The following is a 27,141-nucleotide window of genomic DNA, read 5'->3' as shown; positions in this document are numbered from 1 at the left end:
AGAGGCAATTTCCCTCAAAAAAAAAAATAATAATAATCAAAGTATAACTATCTTAATTACTTTGTGAGTAGAATTAGCATCGTTACACATCATCGACAATTACCAAAATCCCCTGAGCTTCTCAAAGTCCTCACCAACAAAGGAAACAGAAAGATAAGAAACTCCTTTACAAGCAAAACCCAGAGGCAGAACAAAAGTGTTGAGATAGCTCATCAGTACTGCCAGCTCAGCCAGAGCCATCGCCTTGCTGCCAACTCTTGAGTTCCAGAATTTTTAGGCTGACTCTTATAAGGGAATCCTTGGCTTTACAGAATTAAAAAGAGAACAGTTTGAAAGATCCTGAGCCAGAACCAACCAGTTAAAAGTGCCCCTGATTCCTGCCTGGCCCACAGAAACTGTGTAAGGTAATACAATGTTGTCTGAAGCTGCTAAGTCTGGGGACTGTTCACTATGCAGCAACAGACACTAGTATTTCTCATGACTCAAGTTCACACAGTTTGCTAGATTCTCATCATTTATAATATAAAAGGCAAGAATATATTTTATATGAAGAAATATAAAATAATCACTAACGTAACATGCAGACAAATGAAAACAAGTTTGTTAACACAATTTCTTCAGTTGCAGTTAACTGTAACTGTGATAAGGCTGGCAGTATAACATTATGGGCACTGATTCTTTTACCTAATTTGCCCTAACTTTTATGAATAGCTTCTCTACCTCAAAACCCTGAAAGGGTTTTGAAAAATTTCTAAAAATTTGAAAAATTCCTACAACATGACAGCAGAAAGGAAAATGAGAAAGGAAGTTAACTTATGACAATTTTAGGCTGGAATTACTGCAAACTACAAATGCAAGTATTCTAAGAAAGTTTTTTTTTTCTTTTTTAATATTTCTGTATTTGAAAGAATTCTAGAATAGTGACTATAATGCCTTCAGAGTCATTCTTCATCCTTGGGTGAACTGAGTTATCTCTAGAAAGTGGCTTTTTCTTAAATAACAAGCCAAGAAATTTAGGTTTTTCCATCTCTCTATATAAACTGGCATAAAGTCAAAGCAGCTACCAGGGTAAAAATATGACCTTTCATAAAAACAAAGGCTCTTGTTAATAAATTTAGAATTTTATAGATGAGATAGGTGTTACTTAGTGCTTATTTTCATTTTAAAAAAACGGTAAGATAAGCAGACAAAATGGTGGATGGCATAAGAAAATAAAAAAGTCACATACCCTTAAGAGGATCATGCTCTGCTCTCATAATATCAATAAGGGAATTTTCCAGAGAGTGCATATTCAAACTGTCATACATTCTACTTCGATCCTGGAAGAGAAGAAAAAAAAAAGAATATAGTCAACACAATTTTTTCAAAAAGTGATGATTAATGTACCATTTAAATCTTCTTACATAAATCAGGACATTTGACTAATATAATATTACTAGTCAGTTTGCAACCCAAGACAATGTCAATAACTAAGCATCTCTTGAGCTTAATATCTCTTGTACTGGAGGACAACAGATTTCATACATTGATCTCCAAAATCCCATATCAAAAGTATCTCATTTAATCAGCAGTATTAATGCAATACAGTAAAAACAATTTCTGTTATCATTCTCAACTTATAAATATTTCTAAAATCTTATACACACAGAAAGCATTTTCAGTTGTTATTTAACTTTTAAACTTTAAACTTTTCACACATATATATATAGGAATTTGGACACTGGCCCTTGAAAAATAAATATTTGGGGTGAAAAGGCTTAATTCCATAATGCACCATACTTTAAACATCAAACATTGTATGCTATTTGATAGTCAGAATTTCATAATAAAGAATGCATAAGCATCCTAAACAGTAAAAATTAAAAGTATGAAATACCAATTTCAGAACAAAGACAAACATCAAGAATAATCTTGACATACTGATCTTTGCATTTCCAAATCTTCTCTCCCCTCTACCCACTGTTGCAAAAAATGAAGGCAGGGGAGAAAAGGGCAAAAGAATTTTCACCACAGCAAGTTTCCTATATCATCAAGTCTCAGAACAAAGTCTTTTGTGAGTTGGAAATTTTGTTTGCTGAATGTCAAACCCTTAACTTGCTTACTAGAAGGAATCTGATTCTGTAATGCTCATGAATTTATATTGTATTCTGTTCGATATACATTCAATAAACTTGAACAAATATAGACAGGGAGCCACCACAGCAAGCCCTGGCCTGTGCCCCACTAATTGCCAGGCAGTCTGTTCCCAAATTACGCCCATGTTAACCCCACTCATTTAGGTTTAAGTGTGTACCCTACCCGGTGGTTATGTGTTGTGTGTAAATGAGGGGAAAGTTGAGCAGGCAGGCCACTTTCAACTCTCAAAGAATGATGAACACAGAAAAAGGAAAGGAAGAACCGGAAAAGTTGGGGAAAAAAGTCTCCACAGAAATCAGAATGAGGCACTTCTTAACCTAGGTCCCTGAGCTTCAAGGACCATGACATCTGTGAGATTATGTAATGCTCCGTATGGACATGTATATGTGATTTTTTCCTGAAAAGGTTTATGGCTTTCCTTAGTTTTCCAAAGGAGTACACAATCCAGAGAAGATCCAGAACCACTCTTTTAGAAAGCCGAGGAAAAACATAAGAAGCTTTTCTTCGAGTATGTTGACTTTTAAAAATTCTCCTCTGATGTTTCAATGAGGGTTGCAAGCTCTTTTTTGCGGGGGGTGGGGGGGGGGCGGGCAGATCACCACTGCAGACTAAACAAGTCACTATCAGAGAATCTGAAACTGTGCAAAGCAACAGTGAACGACAGAAAGAATACTAGACCTGGAAGATCCTGCTGGAGCTTCATCACTACCTACATTAGCACGCCTTACTTAGTTTTACTTAGACTCCTGAGATGTAACACACCCACCAGTAATAGGTGTTCCCTAGAACAATGACCTTAATTGGGATGGGGGCACAGTCACTGAGCTGTAACAGCGACTCTTGCACTTAAGCATGCTTCAGGAACATCTGGAAGGCTTGTCAGACATACGAGTTTGCTGGGACTCATCAACTGATTCAATAGGTCTGATTCAACAGACCTGGAGTGGTCTCTGAGAATTTTATTTCCAGTAAGTACCCAGGTGATTCCGAGACTGCTGGTCCAAAGACCACACTTTAAGAAGCATTGTGCTTCTTAATCTGAACCTACTTAACCTTTTTAGGCTTTGTTCCATCTTCGAGAAAATAAAATAATCGCATCAAACTAGATGATGTCTAAAGTCCACTTTAAAAATAATAGAAATAATGGAAAAGCAAAAGACTTATAGTAGTATATAATAAATAAAACTGGGATACAGTAAAACTTGGGCAGAAATGACATGCAATTTTTGTAATCTATCCAAATATGTCCATCTTTTGTGCTTCTACTGTATGAGTTCATAACTAATTTGTTGGTTTTCCTGCCTCTGTCAATGAATTTCTAAGTTAATTCTAAGTAGGGACCTGCTAATTATGGAATATAGCTATCTCTCAAATGTTTGTTGAATGAACAGTATTTATCTTTACCATAAAAACTGCAAAAGTTTAAGTTGAGTTCAGTGAGGGCAAAGACTGCACTTTTACGTGGTAATTACAAAGGACTGCAAATCTTCTCAGAATCCTCCATGGACTAGGTACTCAAAATGTTAAGTAACTAAACTGAGACAAGTATCAGGTAATAATGTGACTTTGCTGTCAACTTGAATTTCCAACCACACAATAAAAGATTAAATATTATATTCAAAGCTCCAAAATGTATTTAAAATATAGAATTTAAAAAGTAAACTGTCATGACAAAAATCTTTTAAAAAGTATGCTGTATTTAAGGGTTCTAAGATGGAATATAACATAGATACTTATAACATAGATACTTTATAGTCTATTGATCTTAAATTCTTACAAAGCAATGTGTTATGGTTCAGGGCTATCTTCTCAGGCTTATGTTTTCTGAACAGAATCAGACCATGACCTGTCTTCAGTCAACCTATGAACTTAATTAATGGTAACTAATACCACCCAAATTTGCATTTCTCATACAACTTTGATTTATGTATTTATTTGGCCAGCCTCTACCTCCATTCCAAGGAGTATGATTTTGCTTTAGAGCATAGCAAAATTAATGCAGAATCCTATATATACTGTCAACGGGCCATGGATAATATTTCAGGTATGAAGAGATAATACATAAGCAAGTTATTCAGTAAATGTATCAACTCTGGCAACTCTTATTTTAAAAATAAAAAAAGCCACATGTATTAACAGCTTTAGCTTTAATGCCTATATCCAACTGAAACAGTGAGATGCCCATTTATAAAGTCCCTTATTTTCCTTTGCATATCAAGTCTCATCATGAAACAAACTCCTATTTCAGCAAAGAAAATAGCAAGCTATTTTAAAACTATTAACTTAGTTATACTTTATTAAGCATCAGCTGCAGCCCACATGATTTCTAAATCACCAAATACAAAATAGCCTTGAGCAGGCAAAGAGCTCATGACCTCGAAAAAGTTAGTTTCTGAGTAATGGAACCTGGATGTTATTCCCATTAAAAAAAAAAAAAACAAACAAAAAAAAAACAGATAATTCCATTAAGTAAAGTGTGGGGATTAAAATATAACTTCTGAAAAAAAAATACAGAAACGTATCTGATTACAAGACAAACACTCATGCATTCTTCAGGAATAGGGACATTAGAACAAATTGTGTTCATGTAAACTCCCATTGGTTCAAAAGCTAAATGGAAATCCTGAATCCATTTTAAAGTTACCATAAACACAGGAATACTGATTATCAAAAAAATGATGGGAAATTGCAGCGATGTAATTTACATTTATTACTACGTGGTTATTTGAAAATAGCCAATACATTTCACAAAAGTAAGAATCTACCAGAAAAAGTTTATCCAAATCTACTGCAGAAATATGAAAGCTATGTGGCAAAGAACCAACTAAATGGGCTTTCAGAAACTGAGATTACAGTATCCCACAACAATGAACAGGCAAAAATTAGAACACAATTGTAAAAAAACTCCAACAATCTCTTATATTCTAATAGTTTGCTACAGTCTTTAAATACAGACATTTGCCAAAAAGACTTATGGAAGCAACAACGAACTCCTAGAAAGACTGAAAAACACAGAAAGAACAAAGTCATTCTAAGTTTAAAAAGGATGACCTGGGAAAGACTATAAACACTGAAAGGTAACTAATGTGGTCAACAGTGATATTAAAATACAACAAAAGGAACTTAAACTTACTTAAAAGGGAACTTTATGGGATGCTGTATTTTTGCTTTGACATAATCAAAACAACCCTGTTTATTTCAAAAGAAGTAGGTAAGTAGAAGCTTTTTCCTTTTGACAATGATGTGTCCTCCCTATGAAAAAAGAGGCAGGTTACAGAAAGCCCACCAGGCTCCTCTGTCCATGGGATTCTCCAGGCAAGAATACTGGAGTGGGTTGCCATGCCCTCTTCCAGGGAATCTTTCTGATCCAGGGGTTGAACCTGGGTCTCCAGCATTGAAGGCAGGTTCTTTACCATCTGAGCCACCAGAGAATCCCATAGAAAAACTCTATAACATCATATTTAAAGTTATACCAGATGGCTTGGGCATATCTTCTTCTGCCTAAGTAGAAAGATCAACTTTTGTTGTATTTTTGTGTTTAGTTCTCCTAATTATACTCTCCTACCACACCTTACTGAACGAGCAGCGGATACTGTACTGCTCTGCCTCAGGACGCAATGCAGCTCTCAATCTCATACACTCCCATCCGATTCTCTGGTTGTTCCACAGAGATATCCCTTATTCATCCAACTGGACTTTCATCTTCTCAAAAGCAAAGAACAGTATCTCCCTGGACCTATCTCCAGGGTAAAGCACTACCGCATATACAATGAATATACATTTCTTGACCTTCCTTTATTATTCTAATCCTCAAAAAAGAGCTGTAACAGTGATTTAGGGGAAAAAACATCAAGCCCCAAATAGCCAAAGCTAATTTAGTATCCACAATGGTTAAATAAAATGGAAAGGTAAGTAAAAAAATACCTGGTGTAAGAATGTATCAAGTACAAGTAAAGAACTGAACACAGATAGGAAACAAAAAGGCTCATACGCACAGATAACCAGATCCCATCCTACCTTAGTTTCAGTAGGGATGATAGTTTCACAATTACCAGTGGCCCTATAACTCCTCTAGTTTAAGAATCACAATTTAAGGAACACTTCATTAAATGAAAACTTGGACTTGGCCTTGTTTTTTATATAATGCGAATAAAGCCTCCAAAGAATGTATTTTTCTGAGAGGTCCCCAGATTATCACATCACATCATAATAGCCTGGATATTAAAGATTAGAAAAAAATATCTTCAGTTAATTCAAGGTAGTTTATGGACATTCCCAGGAATTGCAGGGAGAACATCTATAAGACCCCAAGTCTAGAGCTGGAAAAAAATTTTATATATATATATATTCAGCTAAAGAGCAGGCCAGCTCTCACAGGCTTTACAGGCTATAATAGTTTTAAAGGCACGGTGTTGGTTTGTTTACAGAAAACTAATATGCCATATATAAACTAAGTAATAACCTCAGCTTCTAGTATATTTACTCTCCATTGAAAATATTCCAGTATTAATGAATAAATATACTGCAGCCTGTTTATCTGCCTGAAAATTCAAGCTTAAGGTAATTTAGAATTCATATTTTTGAGTATGACTTAGCACATTAGCAAGAGTAGCTAATAGCATTTTAAACAAAAGTATTATATTTAGCCTTAAAGAAACTAAAAAAATACATTCATTTTAAACTCAGAAATGAATATAACAATTTATATTTGTTTTTAAAAAGTTTTTAATCTGAAGTTTTTTGATTAAAAAAAGAGAGGGTATTTTAAATAAGGAAATGCCAATGTGAAAATTTTACATACAACTGAAATAAAACCAATGTACAAAACTATTTCTTTTCCATTTACTAAATTCAGTTACACGTCCCATTCTTGGTATAGGTTAGGCCAGGTATAAGAATTAAGACTTTAGTTCTATGGTTTACTACAGTTTAGACTTAAATCAATTTGAGACTTCAGGAAATTTTAAAAGTTAAATGTTTTTAAATAATTTATTTGTTAACTAAAATGTATTAGTATAAAAATATTGTATATGATGAAAAAAGATCAGAAATGAAAGTAATCTCCCCAGATATTTAAGTGTCTAAGTATTTTCTATAATTTTAACTTTGCCAAATAGTGAGGAACTACCCAACTGTTTAAGACACCAAATGCAGCTGCTGCTTTAGTTTGTAGCTGCTGCTGTATTTCTAAGAAACTCAACTTCAAATACCTCAACCTTTTATGGAAAGACAGAAACCCTGAACAAATTTTGTATAATAAGTACCCTTAGGGTACTCAAAGAAAAAACAATATTGCTTTTAAGGCCAGGTGGGACGTCATACAGGGACCTCCACCGCCTGGGACCAATGCCCATTGCTCCCCCTGGCCCCCGAATAAAGCAAGACCCTTGTATTCTAAAAATAAAGAAGGGGGGATAAGGAAGCAAGGAGCAAAAGACATGGCCACAATAGATGAAAGAAAGCACAAGAGCTGGCTACGAAGGCCTTACAGGATCTAGTTCTAGACATTTCTCTTACAGATAGGGAAAGTATGACCCAAAGAGATGAAAGCCCATAAACTGTGTCATTCAATGTCAAAAAACTCGTGAGAGGAAGATGATGATTCAGGTTTCAGATCTCCTTTTCTTCTAGGTCAGTTCACTTTCTACTATCTTTTTCTTCACCATTCTCTTCAACTTCATCCTCGTATCTCGGGCTCAGGAATCCACAGGGATTGCCAATATCGCAATAATTTACAAAAAAATAAAAATAAATTATCCTTATGCATCAAAATCATTTTTCCTAAAGTGAATTTACCTTAAATCCTAAGGGCATAGATAAGAGCAGAGAAGCTGAGTGGGAGGGCTGACGGCTCTCATCCTGTGGCAGTCCCATGGGCACCTCTGCAGAGCCCAGTTTGAAAATTTCCCTTTCATTATGACCTCTATCTAGTGCAGCATTTTTCTACCCACTGAAGCCATCTTAATAACCTAATCTCTCAACATCTGCCCCCCCAACCCCCATGGATCCTCACTGATATCTTTGTCTTCTTTTTCTTCCAGTTACACATCCCGCTCACATATCCTCCTGCTTCCTCCTGGTACAACCTCTTCAAATAATTATGTCCTTTCTTGTCTAAAAACATGTCCCTTGCCACCTTCAAAATAATTACCAGTTTTTCTCTTCTAGCATACCATCTCCTAGGCATTTATGTATTTAATTGGAACACCATAACTTGAAAATGCCCACTAATATAGCCTAGAAGAAGAAGAGAGGAGGAGAGGAGAGCAGAAATAGATGGATTACACTGCAACATTAATAAGATAATAAATTACAAATTACATGCGATACGTACTTATTTCTAACTGGAGATCCTAGCAGGACTACTTTGGTAAATAGGTGGACTTATTTAAAACAAGTGCTAACAGCTGATTACTGAAGTTACTGCCAACCCTTCCAGTTAGAATGCTATTTTCAAATGTAATATTAATCTGTTTATACAGTCTTTACTTGTAAAATCATTTCATGTTGATAAAGTAACTAAGGATAACAGAGCTCCATTCACTGGACTCCCACAATGTCAAGTCTATGGTCATTCAATCCTCTTTTTTGAGGACTGAGTGTTCTCCTTGTCCTGCAAATTATTCTCATCACCTGGTACCCAGTATGCATTCAAATTTCATCTGCAGGAAGAGAGAGAGCATTTTGTAACCATAAAGGACTTGAAGGTAATTCGATTAAGACTTGACTCTCAGATGTTTGACTCAGTTTCTTTTCTACAAGGAACTGATTATTTGAGAGAAGATAAGTGTATATAATAGCAGCAACAAAATTTAGAGAAATACTATAAAATTTTTTATAAAGGTGAAAAACTGAACTAAGGGCTTTCTTAGAAGTATATCTCAAGACAAATACAGCATGATTCATGAAAAAGTTTGCCAAAAAATTCTATAAAACATTTATGAAATATACAATTAGATGTTAAACATATGATTTTATACCTAACTGCAAATGATTCTGAGAAGACATAAAATATGTTCAGTTTAAATGATTCTGAAAAGAGATAAAAGGTGTTCAGTTTGACTGATGTTTAAAGTTAGGTGCACTTGGGTATATGATTCCTTTTTCCAAAAACAAATCAATTACGTTCAGGAAATGTAAAATGGTTATGAGTTACTTTCAAATTTAAAAACAAAGCACTTTAAATAGTTTAAGTGATCCTTTAAAAATAAATCGCTTTCACACTTTCTGACATATGCTTAAACAAGTATAATTGAAAAGTACATACTAAATCCTACTCACAATACAAATACCAAACCCCTGGCCAAAATCCTGGTAAGTACACACTGTGCAGCCTACCTGGTCTATTCTGGATGTTCCGGCTGCAGTGCACCAACTATCTTGGAGTGAATCTGAGCCCCAAGCTGGCAACTGCAAACTAGATCTCACCTTCAATAGCATAGAAGTTTTCATCAGAAACAAGCAGTTCTCTTCCCCATACCCACCCACAAAAAAAAAAGAAAAGAAAAGAAAAGGAACAAAGAATGAAAAGGAAAAAAAAAAACAATCAAAAGTTCTATCTTGCATCTTTGTTCCATCCTCTAACAGTGTTAAGGGAAAGATATTCTCATTTTAGATAATATAAGGGGACTTCATTAACTTAAAATATCAACAAAATATTAAAGGTCTGAAAAAATGTCTAATCCTCATAAATATTAGGCCACATTTAGAAAAAGTCACTAAATCAGTGAACAAATTTGAATTCAATTCAACGTAAAACACCCTAATATTATTTTGCCTCGATCAGAGCTGCACTAACTATGTTTGAATATACATACTGCTGATCATAGTTAAATTCATGAACAATTACTAAATATTTTAGTTTAGCTATATTGGAGGAGAAACTCATTTTGGTGGCCTATTAAAGATTAATAAATTAAGGCATTCACATGGAGCTGCAAATTAAAAAGCTTCAATATGAATTTAAGAAATATAGCAGGGTTTTTCTGTACTTTATGAAGCTTATTTTCTATTATGTATTTAGAGAAATTTTTTAGTCTCATTTTCTCTGTATAGGTATTTCATCCTGTGATAATTAGACACTTAAACATTAGAGCTTTCTCATTTTAATCCATGAACTTTATCATACTATTACAACTACTACCACCCAATTTCCTATATTGAAAGACTAACATTAGAAACAAGGCCATTTATACACCATTCTTACCTGTAAGGGTAAGAGTGTATTACTATTGTTGTCCGTTCTGAACACATTATCTTCAATCCAAGATTTTGGAGTCAGTGATGGAGTAGAGCGAGTGAATTTCGGTGGTGCTATGACATTACCAGAAAACGGTTTCTTCAATGGAGATATCTGATTCATAGCTCCTGGAAGCCCCATGTTTCCAGTTCTACGGTGATCTCTGCCGTGCATCGCTCCCCAGGACATACTTCCGGTGCCCCAGCCACTGCTTTGATGGTTGCTCCAAGGAGATTGTTTCAGAAGAGGCTGGGGAAAACACATCTATTTAAATTACAGGCATTTAAAGAGTTTATAATTGAAATCCAAACCTAGGCCTGAGTTAAGAATTCATATAATCTTTTAAACAATGAGTATTTAATAGACTTGAGATCTTATATATGAAAACATATTCACTTAATGCTAGGTGACTTTTCGTACTCTCATCTACATAAATTATAATGAATCAAGCAGGTATTCCACAACAATTACTAAAACAGAACCATGCAGTTACTTTTTTTCCCCTTCAAAGAGAGCCATATACATGACTGATATGAATAAAAAACTAAAGATAAAAATTGAAATTAACTTTGAAGATCCTTAAAGATATAACTTACACTATGATTTTTACGCAATCATATTCTGCTAAGCCTACCACTAGAAAGAGTTTTTTATTTATTAAAATATACCAATCATATGAGTGACATATTTAGACTTTAGGTTTCTAATACAAGTTATATCACTGTAAAAGTGGTAAATAACATTTGGCTTTATTCTATTGCATGGAATAAAAATGCCTTTGGGGGATAGAGAAAATACAAGAAATATCTCTTTTTTTTGCATTGTTTATTCAACTTTTAAAATATTTTATTCCACTTTTAATGTACTTTCTTCGAAATTCTTGTAGTTGTCATTTCACTTAACTATCCAAGAAACTGTTATTATCTGCTATTATCCATAGGTGGATACACTGAGATAACTATATACTTTGATCATTCTAGTAGAGATCTTAATAATACAAGTCTGCATTAATGTCATCCATTTTCAAAAATAAATTATACTCCAAAACAGAACCAATGACAAGAAAAGTTAAGTCATCAAAGAATGAAAAATTCTCCAAGAGGCTATAGCTGTAGATTTTGAAGAGTATTAATCACTAGCAATCATATTGTCAATAAGCTTATAATTTAATAATTTTGTGATAACAAAGTTACTGTAAGTCAAGCACTCTTAAACCTATTTTTTGGGTAAACCTGGTCTATAATACCTGTTTAAAAATTTTTTTTAATGCTAATATAACCATGAATATATACTACCCTTTTCCCCTCTACATACTTCAAAAGCATAGCTAAGGGTCCATGGACAAATCCCTTGAGGGCCTTACTTTCCTCATGGACACAGTGCTCAAACTTCTCTTGTAGTGATCTAAAATTCCATTTAATAGCTGGGTGACCTTTTACACTCCATTGCAAGACCCTTCTGTTTGACAAAAAGCAGATTACAGTTAAATATGGATCTCTGTATACAGTCTTCTAATAATAGTCCATGGCCTCAAGAACACAAACATACCTATTGATAATTGCCGCCACAGGTTTCCAGCTAAAACAGAAAGACCCTGACATCCGAAAGATAGTTCTTCAAGATCAGGGAAATCATGGAAAAGTGGCATATTATTTCAAAATTACCTAATTTCAACTCTTACAGGCCACATTCTCCTTTCTCAGGGAGAAACCAGTGGAGTGATTCAACAAAAGCTGTTAACTGTTATTCTGGTTAATTTAAATAGACTGTTCACTGTTACTTGGGTTAATTTAGATAGTAGTCACCTCTTGAAAAGGTTAATCCTTAAAAACTAACCGGTCAATGGAAAAAGTTACATCAGTAAGTTAATACTTAAGGTTAAGGTCCAATTTTGCTTCTCAATCTTTAATCACTGAAGTGGCCTTAGACAGAATAACCAGTTTAATAAATGCTGACTAGATCAAACAAACAAAAAAAAAGAACAACAAAATACTCTTTCAATGTCAACTAACCAACTCAGCGGTCACTCAGACGCTGTCCTGACAGGATAACACAGACCTTGAATTTCAGAAAGGACCCGGATGAATAACCTGCCTGTTATGATTTTATAGCTACACTACTCCCTTAAAATATACCCCCTTAAAATAATCTTCAAAAGAAGATTACGGCGACAACAAAAAAAAAGGAAAAGTCTTCTCTTCAAGGTAACACACTAATCGCAGGCTCGTTTAGTTTAAAACCTACAAGGTATTACCCAAACCTTGAGAGGCACAGAAAGTGAAACAACCTTGCAGCACCTATCTCAACCATCTGACAGCTCGGGGGGCCGACCCACGCGGGGAGGCAGGCAGGTCGGCGGGAGGAGTGCTGCCCGCCGGCCCCTCGCCGACGCGGGTCCCGCCGGGTTAGGCGGTGCGGCGGCCACCGCCTAGCCCGCGACGGCTCCCTCCAGCCAATTCAGGAGAAAAAAAAACCCCAAAGCAAAAGGGCCTTTCCTCCCGTTCCCCCACTGGACGGCGGCGGAGGCTCACGGGCTGCCCACACGCGTCGCCTCCGGTAATCCTTCCCCAGCTCGCTTCCCACAGCCGCTCCCCCGAGGCCGCCGCCCGAGCCCGCCGGTCCCGCGTCGCCGGCCCCTCGGTCCCCGAACCCCGGCCGCCTCCCCGCGTCTCCCGGGCTCGGGGAAGCCGACCGGCTGGTCGGCCGGCCGCCCGCCCGGCCAGGGGGCTCCGGCGGAGCCCCGGGGTCCCCCGCTCCGCGGGACCTGAGGGGACGTCGCGCCTGGACACCCGCCGCCCCGGCCCGGGCGCCATTCCGCCCCGGCCCCAGCCTCCAGCGCCGCGCCGGGGCGTTCGAGGGGGCGCCCGGCCGGGGCCACTTCCAGCCGGGCCCGCCTCCGGAGCACCACGGCCCACGGTGGCCACAGCCCTCCTGCCCCTCCGGCGGCCGGTGGCCCGAGTCCCGTGGCCCTTCACCGTCCTCCGCGTCCCACTCCCTCGGGCGAGCGGCCCTCGCCGCGGCTCCTCGGGGCCGCTCGGGCCGAGCCCGGTCTCCGGCCGCCCCGCCCGCGGTCTCCCCGGCCCCGCGACGCAGCCGGGCGGCCGTCCGTCCGCCGTTACCTGGTGGTGGTTGTAGGAGTTCCTCTGCTGCAGGAAGGCGGCGGCCGCCGCCTGGTGCTGCTGCTGGAGCTGCGGGCTGACGGGCGACCTCCGGCTCTGCGGCTGCTGCGGCGCCGCGGGCGGCGGGGGCTGCTGCTGAGGTAAATTCATGGCGGGCGGCGGGGGCACGGCGGCCGCCGAGAAAGGGCCCCCGAAGCCGCCGCCGCCACCGCCGCTCGCCGGCACGCTGAGCCCCGCGCAGCCGTGCGGGGACACCGGCGAAAAGCTCGGGAAGAAGGCCGGGTTCATGGACGACGGCAGCCCGGGGTAGAAGCCGTTCTCCGAATCAGGGCTGGGCGGCGGCATGGCGCTGAGCGAGCCGCCGCCGCCGCCGCCGCCGCCGCCACCCGGGGTGGCGGCCGACGAGCCCGGCGGCTGCGGCTGCGGCTGCGGCGGCTGCTGGGGAGGCGGCGGCGGCGGCGGCTGCTGGGGCGGCGGCGGAGGCTGGGACTGGGGCGGCGGCGACGCGGTCTGCACGGACCAGGGGGTGCCGAAGCCGGGCAGCGGCGGCGGCGACGCGGAGCCGCCTCCCCCTCCGCCTCCGGGGGGCCCCCCGCCCCCGCTGCCGCCGCCGCCGCCGCCGCCCGGGTGCGGAAGGTCTGGGCTCTGGAGGCTGCTGAAGGCGCCCGCGCCGAGCGCCCCGCCGGGCAGGAGGTTACTGGGACTGTTGAGCAGAGGGTGGTTGGGAGACTCCATGGAGCCCGGCGCGGGGTTCACCGGCGGCGTCGAGGGGGCCAAGCCCGCATTGGGGGGCTCGGCGGCGCTGCCCTCGCCCGCGGCCGGGGTCTTGCGAGGGCTGCCCGCGCCTCCGTGGCGGCGCCGCGGGGCTGCGGGCGGCGAAGGCTGGAGCTGCGGGAGCGGGGGCAGGTCGGCCGGGCGCTGCCGCGGGGCGAAGTCCTGCGGCGGGAGGTGCTGCGGGTGCGGGAGGCTGAACTGCGGCGGCGGCGGCTGCTGGCGCTGGACCGTCGGCGCCGGCTGGAGGAGCTGGCCGGGCGGCGGCGGCGGCGGCGGGCTGAACCGGCCCGGGCAGTGGAGCGACGGCGGCAGCGGCTTCGAGTCCGGAGGGTGGGGAAGATGGGGAGGGCTGAACTCTTTCCTCTTCTGGCTGCTCAGCTGCTGCTGCTGCCGCTTACTGAAGTCCTGCGGGGAGGAGGTGCGGCGGCAGCAGCAGCAGGAGGCGGAGGAGGAGGAGGGGTGGTGCAGACTCGGTTTGAAGTCCTGGGAGGGGAGGAGGTGGGTCACACCCGCGTTCGTGCCGCCGCCGGGGTGGTGGTTGGGGAGTTTCTCCGTGGCCGCCGCCCCCGAGAGCGGCCGCGCCGGCTGCTGTGTCAGCCCCAGCAGCAGCTCATCCTGCATGGTCTGCTGATGCGCCAGGAACGGGGAGGAAGAGGAAGCAGCGGCGGCAGCAGCCGAGCGGTCCGCGCCGCCGCAGCCGAGGGGGATCGACAAGGGGGAGGAGGCCTCCGAGAAGCCGGTGACAGGCAACGGCGGCGGCGAGAGCGGGCCGAAGGGCGTGGCGGAGGGCAGCGGGGCGGCGGGTCCCGCGGCGGAGGGACAGTACGCCCCGCCACTGAACAGGGACCCGGGGCTGTTGCTTCGGAGAGGGGCGGTGTGCAGCACCCCAAAGCCGAAGTCCCTCATTTATCAGGCCGGCGGCCGCGGGAGGAGACGCGCCCCGTCCGCCGCCGCCGCCCTGCCTAAGAAGCCGCCGGATCTGAGGTGGAGCGGCCGTGGTGGAAGGAGGTGGGGCGGAGGGAGTCAGTGAAAGAGGGACACCGTGACTGAGCCAGGGGGCACCGACTTCGGCCCCCGCCACCCCTCGCGGCGCTCACCGCCACCTCCCGAGACCGGCTCGGGCTCCGCCGCCGCGGCCGCCGCAGCCGCCGCCGCCCAGGCCGCTTAAGAAGCCCGGAACGTGCGTCAGCGCCACCTCACAATCACGCCGCCCCCCGCGGTGCGTCCCGGCACGCGCGTGCCAGCGGCCGCCGCGCCCCCTGCTGCCCCGCCCCCCCGCCTCTCATGAATATACAGATGAGGGCCGGGGACGCGCTCGCGTTCTCGGGAGGGCGGGGGCGAGCGCGGGCGCGAGAGCGAGTGCCGCGTCTCCTCAGGCTACCCCTGCGTCCGGGAAAAGGAGCGGTCGGTTGGACCGGCGGGCGGCCGGCGACGCCTGAGCGCTCGGCGCGCGCTCACGGGAGCGCGCGCACGCGCGCGCGCGGCTCGGACGGTTCCTGGGCAACCGCCCCTCCGGGCGCTGGGTCCTGGCCGAGTCTGCGGCAGGTCGCGCGCGCCACCTGCCCTCTGCCCGCGTCTCTCTCAGGGCCCCTCCCTTGGTCACGGGAGCCCCGTGCCGCCGGGATAGGGGTCCGCCCTAGGCGGCGCTGGCCCACGGGGGAAACTGAGGCCCGGGAGTGGCTCTCCGCGTCAGCGGCCGCGCGGGGACCCCGGCGCCTCGCGTCCCCACCCCGGGGCTTGGCGCAGGAGGCCTCTGGCCGGCTGGAGTGTGCAGGACTCTGCCGCCTCGCAGGCGGCCCGGCGGCTCGCCCTGGAAAGCGCCTTTTCGCGCGGGTTTCCGTGTTTGTTTTTTTTTAAGCCTCTCGCGCCGCGTGCTGTCATCCGCCCTCCCGCCACCGCGGGGAAGTGTTCCCTGTCGCGGAAACACGAAGCCCCGGCCGCGTCCCAAACGTTTTTACTTCAGTGGTGACGAACAAAAGTCCCCGCAAACCCCGCGGCCCCGCGCGGCGGTTTACACGCAGACGCGCACACGACGGACCCCGCGGCGAGCTCCCGGGGAAAGCCTGGCCCGCTCCCCAGCCCTCCCGGTCGGGAAAGCGCGGCTCGCGCGGGGCTGGCGGACCGCGGGGTGGGCAACTCCCCCTCAGCCGCGCTAGTTCGGGCATCCCCGCCCCTTCCCCCGGGAGACTTAGCTGTTTCCACAGCTTTATGAATTTTCAAGGGAGAAAGACTTCTTGACAACAGGAAGGAAAAGGAGATTCTGACTCAGCAACAGACTTGTTGAGACTTGCAAAACGGAAGAGGAGAGCTTTCCATGGTAGAGCTCTTGTTGGAAGCGACAGAAGAGGCCCCCAACCTGTGTATTTCCTCAAGAAACATTTAACATAGAGAACTAGATAGATAGATAGAGGGAGATATGTATATGAGGGTCTGGATAAAGGAACAGCAGAGTGATCCATGCTAGTAAGCTACTAAATTTTATGTTCCTCTTTTGCCATTTTAACTTTTCTTGGCGTTCAGAGAAAAACTACTGAAAGAACTCTAGAAAATAGACTAACATAGACTAATAATCTCAAAAGCAACAGAAATGGGTTTAGAGTCTATCTGGTTTGGGTTTACAACTGAACTAAGATTAAATATTTCGTGTTGTTAATTAGCACACTTTCACTGCTGTAGGCAAGAGTACGTTTTTATGAGGCCTCATTCTCTATTAGTTAAATTTCATTCCCACTTTTGTTACTTCAGTGTTTCAAATTTATACAAATCAAAATAAATACAGTAGAGAGAAAAACATTCCATGGGGAAAATACATTCTACGTATAACGTTTATGTTTTCCTGTCTAATGAACTAAGTTTGACATTGCCTTCAAATAAGGAGAAAGTACTTTTTAAAAACAACTCATAAATGGTTTAGAAATCAGTGGATGTATAGAAAATTGGTTTGAATTAGTAATCTCAAAACCATTTTTAACAGTCAAGCAAAATATAAAACCAGAGGATTCCTTTTTTACTCTAAATTAGCAATGTCTGGAAAATAACCTGAGCTCCTCAGAATTAAAAATACAAATAGCTATTTTCACACGTGTTGACATATCTGTTAATACTAACCCATTTGGCAAGGAAAGTGTTCAGCAACTGAGGCATATAAAAATCTTGAACAAATCTTTTTCTTTTTTTTTCCTAAGTAAAGTTATATTTGACTGGACTCATCTGAGGATCCAAGACAAATCTTGAAAAGGTAGGCACTAAAATTAGCTCAATCATCCATTAAAATTGCAGTTAGTGCAATGTAGAGAAAGAGAGCATACATTTAAAAGCTAAATGGTGTCATTCTGGGGTAAAGTTTGAACAAAAACAGGATTTCTTAGTGTGCTGAGACTAGTTTCGGTTTAGAACCTTCCAAGCTCTCCAAAATGGAAAAATGCCGCTGAGTTTGGTATTATGTAATAAGGTCAAAGTTCATATTAAGTGCACTGAATTGTGAAGCCCCACTGCCATGCCCTCTGCTCACCACAGTAACAGATCCGATTGTGTCCTGAGGGCCTCAAGTTATATTCTGAAAGCTAGAACTTTCAAGCTGACGAGTGCCCCATCATTGAAAATACTTTTCCTACAGTGCAGGTAGAGCTGCGTGGGAGGAAAGAGGTTGGGGACCCCTAGCCCAGGAGTCCCCAGCCTCCAGGATCTAATGCCTAATGATCTGAGGTAAAACTGATGTTAATAATGGAAATAAAGTGCACAATAAATGTAATGTGCTTAAATCATCCTGAAACCATTCCCCCACCCCATCCATGGGAAAATTGTCTTCCGCAAAACTGGTCCCTGGTGCCAAAAACATTGCGGACTGCTGCTCTAGCAAGTCCAAAGCCAAGACCTTATGAGTCTATATCCTAATTGTTTTTACATGAAAATTTTATTAATTGCATGACCAGTAACTCAGTCCCTGACTTGAATTCGACAGTCCCTTGTTCATTTCCAGCCACTGGTGTGGGCCAGTGGTTTTAAAAATATTTTGCTACAACCCAGGACACACATATACACACATGCACCTGAGATAAAGCTTTTATTAAGCAATTTTACCTCAATACATGAAACAAACTCTTTTAAAATTTTACTTTTTAAAATCACTAGTCAGTTCAGTCGCTCGGTCATGTCTGACTCTGCCATCTCAGACTGCAGCACGCCAGGCTTCTCTGTCTATCACCAACTCCCAGAGCTTGCTCAAACTCATGTCCATGGAGTCGGTGATGCCATCCAGCCATCTCATCCTCTGTCATCCCCTTCTCCTCCTGCCTACAATCTTTCCCAGCATCAGGGTCTTTTCTGAGTCAGTTCTTCGCATTAGGTGGCCAAAGTATTGGAGCTTTAGCTTCATCGTCACTCCTTCCAATGAATATTCAGGACTGGTTTCCTTTAGGATGGACTGGGTTAATCTCTTTGCTGTCCAAGAGACTCAAGGGTCTTCTCCAACTCCACAGTTCAAAAGCATCAATTCTTCAGTGATCAGCTTACTTTATGGTCCAGCTCTCACACCCATACATGACTACTGGAAAAACCATAGCTTTGACTAGACAGACTTTTCTACTTTTTAAAATGCTGTAGATTGGTCGTAGCTTTTCTTCCAAGGAGTAAGCGTCTTTTAATTTCATGGCTGCAGTCACCATCTGCAGTGATTTTGGAGCCCAAGAAAAAATCTCTCACTGTTTGCATTGTTTCCTCATCTTTTTGCCGTGAAGTGATGGGACTGGATGCCATGATCTTAGTTTTCTGAATGTTGAGTTTTAATCCAACCTTTTCACTCTCCTCTTTCACTTTCATCAAGAGGCTCATTAGTTCCTCTTTGCTTTTACCATAAGGGTGGTGTCATCTACATATCAGAAGTTATGGATATGTCTCCCGGCAATCTTGATTCCAGCTTGTGCTTCATCCAGCCTGGCATTTCGCCTGATGTTCTCTTCATGTAAGTTAAATAAGCAGGATGATTTCAAATCTCTAATTTTAGACTCATGATTAGGTCATGAGCTGAAACTGAAGAACACTGTCCTAGAAGACCATTTCTCACTTTCTCTGTCTTAAAGCCTCCTTACACCTCCTGTCCTCACTCTTAGTTGCTCACTTGGCTTCCTATTTCACTGAGAAGATAGAAGCAGTTATAAGCGAGCTTCCCCAGATCCTCACAGCTCCCCTTTCCAGTCTCTGCATATGTCCCCCATATACCTCACCTTCCCCTCCTGGTACATGGAGGGTGTGTCCTCACCCCATTTCCAGTCTAAGGCCTGTCCCTCACTGGTGGACCACATCCTTCCCATGCTTGCTCAGGACACAGCTTCCTAGACATCCCAAATTTAATATGCCCCAAGTTGAACTCCGCACTTCCTTATTGGACTACAAGGAAATCAAACCACCATCCTAAAGGAAATCAGTCCTGAATATTCATTGGAAGGACTCATGCTGAAGCTGAAGCTCCAATACTTGGGCCCCCTGATGGGAAGAGCCCGTTCATTGGAAGAGACCCTGACCCTGGAAAACACTGAAGGCAGGAGAAGCAGGGAGCAGCAGAGAATGAGTTGGTTAGATAACATCACTGACTTAATGGACATCAATGTCTATTAAGTCAATGGACATCGATGTCCATTAATGGGCAAACTCTAAGAGATAGAGTGGAGGACAGGGGAGCCTGGCGTGCTGCAGTACATGGGGTTGCAAAGAGTCAGATAGAAGTTAACAGCTGAACAATAACCTCATTAATCCCCATCTGGGTAAATAGCCCTCCACTGTTGTAGCTACTTAGGCCAAAAACTTTGGGGTCCTTCTTGACTTTTTTTTTTAACAGGATATCCAAGCCATCATTTCATGCTGCATGTCCTACCTTTAAGTTATACCCACAATCCAAGCACTTCTCACCACTCCCACCTCAAGCAACATGGCCCAGGCCACCATGCTTTCTCCTCTGGATCGTTGCTCTCAAATCCTAACCAGTTACCCAGCTTTGGCTCTTGTCTACAATCTAATCTCCATGAGGCAGCCAGAATGCTACTTTCAGACAGATGACATCAGCTCCTCTGGTGAAATACTTATTTAACTGAAAGTCAGAACGTTTTCAATAACTGAAAAGTTCTCCGTCATGGCCTCCTGCCCTCACTAATCCTTCTGACAACTTCTACCCTACAGTGCAATGCTTATTTCTTTACCACACCAAGCCAAGTTAGCCTCAGGGCCTTAGCTCTTGCCATTCCCACTGCCTGGAATACTTGTCCCCTCAATACCAGCAGGGCTCACTCTGTCACTTTTTTTTTTCTTTTTTAATCTCTCTCTCTCTCTACTTGGAGGTATGTGCTCAAGCTCATTTTCTCAGTGCTATCTGTCTTCCCTGCCTGCTGTTGTAAAACAGCAACCCCTTCCCTCCATTCCAGCCTCCTCTCCCCCAGGGGTGCTCAGTCACTCAGTCATGTCTGACTCTTTGCAGCCTCATGGACTGTAGCCTGCCAGACCCTCCTGTCCATGGAATTTTCCAGGCAAGAATACTGGAATGGGTTGCCATTCCCTTCTCTGGGGGATCTTCCTGACCCAGGGATTGAACCTGCATCTCTTGTGTCTCCTGCAGTGGCAGGCGGATTCTTGACCACTGCGCCACCTGCAAAGTCCCCCTTCTCCCTCACAGGTGATTTGATTTTTCTACATGGGGCCCTCCCCATGTTTATCTGTCCTTCCCAGTTTTCAGAAGGCACATTGTTTTGTTCACCATTGCATCCTTAGCACCTGGAACAATTCTGGCACACAGTAGGCACCCAAGTGTTGTCAAATGCATGCACTGCAGGAAGGAATCGTGAATCAACAAATAGTTTCAGGAACTAATAGCTATAAACATACTGTAGTAATATGAGAGTCCCTTTATCAGTTGCTGGTTGGCAAGAGCTGCCCAAACACCACCCCAACGCTCCGAGGAATTATAAGCAAGGCAAGATAGCTCCAGGCATTGACAGAATGTGAGCAAAGACAGACAGGGAAACTTCTAATTTTAACATCAGGGGTTAGATAATCTGGACTCCAAGGGGCAAGACTTCTGTCTTAGGAACCTAGAGAAGGACTCAGGCTCCAGGGACTGGGTTACTGAGGAAAGAGAAGAAAACACAGGGATTCGGTACAGGAACTTGAAGAAAAACAGGGAATGATGACTCCAGCTCACAGAAACAGAGAACAAGTTTAGGCAACAGGGCAATGAGACAGAGATGATACTGAGCTTTGATTCAGATGCTAGGCCTTGACTATGGTTATCCCTGCTGCCCAGCCTGTGAATGTGACCCCACAGCATGAGAAAGGATTAGTCAACAGATGGGAGCACATTAGTCTTGGCTATGGGGTGGGCGTGGGAGGGAATAGAAATTAAGGTCCACACGGATGCTGTCCACCTTCAGGGTGCTTTATCTAGATGACATCCCACGGTAACACCATCTTCAGGTTGTTTCATATTTCTAGTTCTGCTTCTTTCATCCTATCCTCCATCTTCCTTTCTTTTTACAGATCTCTCTTATCTTACAGTCCTTCGCTTATAATCTTGGTCCTCTTCTCTACGTCTACATCTTCTTTCTAGGTGACTTTACCATGATCGTTTTTTAAAACATCATCTATCACAGACCCAGGAATTCTGTGTGTCCATAACTGAAATAGTGGTAAAGAACCTGCCTGCCTATGCAGGAGACACAAGAGAGGAGGGTTTGATCCTTGGGTTGGGAAGATCCCCTGGAGGAGGGGGAATGGCAACCCACTCCAGTACTCTTGCCTGGGAAGTCTCATGGACAGAAGAGTGTGGCGGGCTACAGTCCATAGGGTCACAAAGGGTTGGACATGAGTGAAGCGACTTAGCATGCATGCATTCTTGAACTTACCATCTCCCTCCTCTTTTGCTCCCTATCTGACTGACTGCATCATCACACAACTAGGTTTTCAAGCTGGAAACTTGAGTTGCCCTCTTCTCTGTCTCTCCCCCTCCAAAAACAATTGGTAGCTATTATATGCCAATTCTACTGTAGAATCAAAGGCAGACCCCTTAGCCTTCTCCCCATTCATGTTTTAGCTCTGAATCTTTCTTCCGTCCTGCAATAACCTCTTTGCTGACTTTCCTACAGTTCCTCTTCTGATTCTTTCCCCTCTAATAGTCCCCAAAGCAACTATGATCCTGTTACACTGTCCTTGTCAATAACCACTCCCTAGCTTCCACAGTATCAAGTCCCAACTTGCTAGCAGACAGGCCCCTTCAGGACTTACTTGCACTTGCCACTTTTCCTTGATCACCTGTCACTCTCCATCCTACCAGATTTGCTGAATCAGCCATGTCATTTCATAACTCTGGGCCTTTGCACACGATGCTTCTAGTTCCTGGAGTGCCTCTTTTCATCACCTAATGCTTCCTTTCCTTCCAGCCCAAATGCCACAGTCTTTTTTGACTCCCCCTGGTACAGTGAGCTGAGACCTGTTCTACACTCTGAACATTGTTGTAATAATTTTTTTATTGTTATGTGTCACATGGTCATAATTATTAATATGCTTCCTCGACTATCTGCCCTTTTAGACTGCGAGTTGCTTTATAGGTCATGGTTTTGCCACAGTACCTGGAGCATGGTTCCCAATAACTTTTTATTGATTATTAATTACACAGTTAATGCTGTAGAATGGAAAGATGAAAAGAAAGAAAGGAAGGCAGGAGTGGTGGAGGGAGGGGAAGGAAGGAAAAGAAGGAGGAAAATGTTTCTAGAGCACATTAAAAAGGAGATGTGCCATTATCTAGAGAATGGTAGCATTAAGCTAACAGGTTTCCCTGGTGACTCAGCTGGTAAAGAACCCACCTACAATGCAGGAGATCCCGGTTTGATTCCTGGCTTGGGAAGATCCCCTGGAGAAGGGATAGGCTACCCAACTCCAGTATTCCTGTGCTTCCCTGGTGGCTCAGACGGTCAAGAATCCCCCTGCAATGTGGGAGACCCCGGTTTGATCTCTGGGTTGGGAAGAGCCCCTGGAGGAGGGAATGGCCACCTATTCCAGTATTCTTGCCTGGAGAATCCCCATGGACAGAGAAGCCTGGTGGGCTACAGTCCATGGGATTGCAAAGAGTCAGACATGAATGAGCAACTAAGCCCAGCATAGTTGCATTAAGAGTTATGTTTGCTGAAGGAAAAAATAAATACATAAATAATAGGAAAATCCTACTCACCTTCCCCGCATTTTCTTTGATGACACTAAACTGAAAGATCTATTTTTCTATTGCAGTTTTCACTCTGCTCACTATGCCCTCAAGGGTGAACTCATTCATTTACAAAGGTGAATATCTAGAATCTTCCACTGCTGATAAAGCATAGCCCCCAAACACAATGAAAGGTTTTCCAGGAGGCGTTCCCCTTTGTGAAGCCTGGGAGATTTGTTTTTCAAGTCCAGGTGTCCCACCTAGAGAAGAAAACTTCAACCTCTAATTCATGCCACGGTGCTCCTGAACACTTCAGTAGACTGTTTCATTGGTCTCACTTTTCTGTCTTTAGGCCTAGTCAATTTGACTAGATTATAGTCAGTTCGACTAGACTAGATATAGTTCAACATTCAGAAAATTAATCATGGCATCTGGTCCCATCACTTCATGGCAAAAAGATGGGGAAACAATGGGAACAATGACAGACTTTATTTTTGGGGCTCCAAAATCACTGCAGATGGTGACTGCAGCCATGAAATTAAAAGATGCTTGCTCCTTGAAAGGAAAGCCAACCTAGACAGCATATTAAAAAACAGACATTTCTTTGCCAACAAAGGTCTGTCTAGTCAAAGCTATGGTTTTTCCAGTAGTCATGTATGGATGTGAGAGTTGGACTATAAAGAAAGCTGAGCGCTGAAGAACTGATGTTTTTGAACTGTGGTGTTGGAGAAGACTCTTGAGAGTCCCTTGGACTGCAAGGAGATCCAACCAGTCCGTCCTAAAGGAAATCAGATCTGAATCTTCATCGGAAGGACTGATGTTGAAGCAGAAACTCCAATACTTTGGCCACCTAATGCTAAGAACTGACTCATTTGAAAATACCCTGATGCTGGGAAAGATAGATGGTGGGAGGAGAAGGGGATAATAGAGGATGAGATGGTTGGGTGGCATCACCAACTCAATGGACATGAGTTTGAGTAAACTCTGGGAGTTGGTGATGGATGGGGAGGCCTGCAGGTGTGCTGCAGTCCATGGGGCCACAAAGAGTCAGACACGACTGAGGGACTGAACTGAACTGAACTGATATCTGGTCAATTTGACCAGATTATAGATCGTTGGAGGCAGTGGCCTTCTATGTTTATTTTCCTAGTTCTTGTTGATTCATTTATGTATCCACTATTGAGTGCCTGCTATGTGCCAGCCACTACCAGGCACTGGGGATACAACCAGCAACAAAACAGAAGGCACATGCATTATTCTGGGCAGTCAGAGATACTGTAAATCAATGTTTACTGTTGATACTAGCTACCATAATTCGTAGCTCTAATTATCTTGACAAATTTTTAAACAGTGAGATTCGAGGCTGAAACTGACCTACTAAATTGGAGTCCTGCAAGCTACAACATAGACTTGCTAGGCTGGTCATGGGTGGCGCAAAGGCATGCATGTAGAATATTGAGGTAAGGCAACTTCGGCAAGGAGGTAGATGAAACCACACACTGAAACACATTGTAATCCTGGCTTGTAATGAGATTTCCATTTGTTATCTCCCATGTGCATGCATGCTAAGTGGCTTCAGTTGTGTCTGATTGTTTGCAACCCCATGGACTATAGCCTACTAGGCTCCTCTGTCCATGGGATTCTCCAGGCAAGAATACTGGAGTTGGTTGCTATGCCCTCCTCCAAGGGATCTTTCTTACCCAGGGATCAAACCCAGGTCTGTCTTCTGCATTAGCAAGTGGGTTCTTTACCACTAGCACCACCTATGGAAGCCCCGTTGCCTGCCGCCCCCATACTTGTCAGAATATATTTTGTGAGTAGATAAAGCAAAAGCAAATGATATTCCTATTTTACGCTTGGAAAACCAAAGCCTGGAAACAAAATAATTTGCCTAGGTAGTTTGCATAGCTGGACTGAGTGCCCCCCCTTCCTATTTCTCAGTCTCCTGCTCTGCTACTTGGGCATCAGGCTGCCACCCAAAATATGCAGCATATTAGCACAAAACAGTCACGGTGACAAGCCCTACAAACATTGATGGCTATGCCACCAAAGGATACAGAATGGAGAAGACAACCCTTGAAGCCTTCCCAGTAACTCCAGACTGAATGAGTAACAGTTGAGAGCAGTGACCTCAGAGTGAGAGCTTCCTGTTTTCAAAATTCAGAAATAATTCTCAAATGTGCTTACTCATCTTTCTATTAGAAGAATGAGGTATGATAATGTATATTGTATATACTGCATTTAATTCTTTTTTTTTTAATTCACATTCTCTAAAGCTTAACTCTTTCTATCGATAAATTATTCTATTCAGAGAAAAGTCAAGATGCATTCCAAAAACTGGAAAAGGTAAGGAGACTAAATTCTTCCTATATTTGAAAGGAAGAAAGAACTAGATGTTAAATATTAAACATCTTCATTGACTATTTAATCGCTAAGGAAAACCAGTGATGTAAACAAAACAAACTTTGACTTTATGGGAAAAACTGAATTCCATTACCAGTTCTGACACCTGAAGGGTGGAGTGTGTTAACATAGTCAGGCTATCATTTGTCAGTCTGTTTTCTCCTCTGATAAATAACATAGGGAACTATGCCCCCAAAATACCTTATGCCATGAGACCACTGGTCTTGAAATTAGGATAGTCAGACCATGTCAATCCAATAAAAATATAATGAGAGCTACATATGAAGCAACATTGAAAGAGGAAAAAGAAGTGGGTGAAGTTAACTTGAGTAGTATATTTCCTTTAATTCAATGTAGGCAAAGTCAGTTCAGTCCCTCAGTCGTGTCTGACTCTTTGCAACCCCATGGACTGCAGCACATGAGGCCTCCCTGACCATCACCAACTCCCAGAGTCCACTCAAACTCATGTCCATTGAATCAGTGATGCCATCCAACCATCTCGTCCTCTGTCATCCCCTTCTCCTCCTGCCTTCAATCTTTACCAGCATCAGGGTCTTTTCCAATGAGTCAGCTCTTCACATAAGGTGACCAAACTATTGGAGTTTCAGCTTCAGCATCATTCCTTCCAATGAACACCCAGGACTGATTTCCTATAGGATGGATTGGTTGGATCTCCTTACTGTCCAAGGGACTCTCAAGAGTCTTCTCCAACACCACAGTTCAAAAGCATCAGTTCTTCAGTGCTCAGCTTTCTTTATAGTCCAACTCTCACATCCATACTTGACCACTGGAAAAACCATAGCCTTGACTAGACAGACCTTTGTTGACAAAGTAATGTCTCTACCTTTTAATATGCTATCTAGGTTGGTCATAACTTTCCTTCCAAGGAGTAAGCATCTTTTAATTTCATGGCTGCAATCACCATCTGCAGTGATTTTGGAGCCCAGAAAAATAAAGTCAGCCACTGTTTCCACTGTTTCCCCATCTATCTGCCATGAATTGATAGGACCGGATGCCATGATCTTCGTTTTCTGAATGTTGAGCTTTAAGCCAACTTTTTCCCTCTCCTCTTTCACTTTCATCAAGAGGCTCTTTAGTTCTTCTTCTCTTTCTGCCATAAGGGTAGTGTCATCTGCATATCTGAGGTTATTGATATTTCTCCCAGAAATCTTGATTCCAGTTTGTGCTTCTTCCAGCCCAGCGTTTCTCATGATGTACTCTGGATATAAGTTAAATAAGCAGGGTGACACTATACAGCCTTGACATACTCCTTTTCCTACTTGGACCCAGTC

At 43.6% G+C, this 27,141-nt stretch overlaps 1 protein-coding gene across 6 annotated transcripts in view; it reads right to left on the bottom strand.

Annotated features, from left to right (window-relative positions):
• Positions 1 to 15,509, bottom strand: part of CPEB2 (cytoplasmic polyadenylation element binding protein 2) — a 78,696-nt gene extending 63,187 nt beyond the window's left edge. For 2 of the 6 annotated variants that reach the window (XM_018049737.1, XM_018049738.1), the window contains exons 1-4: positions 13,495 to 15,174; positions 10,343 to 10,624; positions 9,475 to 9,564; positions 1,229 to 1,319 (exon numbers count right to left, since the gene is read on the bottom strand). In XM_018049737.1, coding sequence (XP_017905226.1) covers positions 1,229 to 1,319; positions 9,475 to 9,564; positions 10,343 to 10,624; positions 13,495 to 15,174 — 2,143 coding nt within the window. Of the gene's footprint in view, positions 1 to 1,228; positions 1,320 to 9,474; positions 9,565 to 10,342; positions 10,625 to 13,494 lie in introns of all 6 variants that reach the window. The other 4 variants (XM_018049740.1, XM_018049741.1, XM_018049739.1 and 1 more) reach the window with 3 other exon arrangements.

The sequence above is a fragment of the Capra hircus genome, chromosome 6 (assembly GCF_001704415.2).
Source record: "Capra hircus breed San Clemente chromosome 6, ASM170441v1, whole genome shotgun sequence".
NCBI classification, from domain to species: Eukaryota; Metazoa; Chordata; class Mammalia; order Artiodactyla; family Bovidae; genus Capra; species Capra hircus.
Note: the sequence above shows the minus strand (reverse complement) of the source record. Positions and strands in the feature narration are given on the sequence as shown.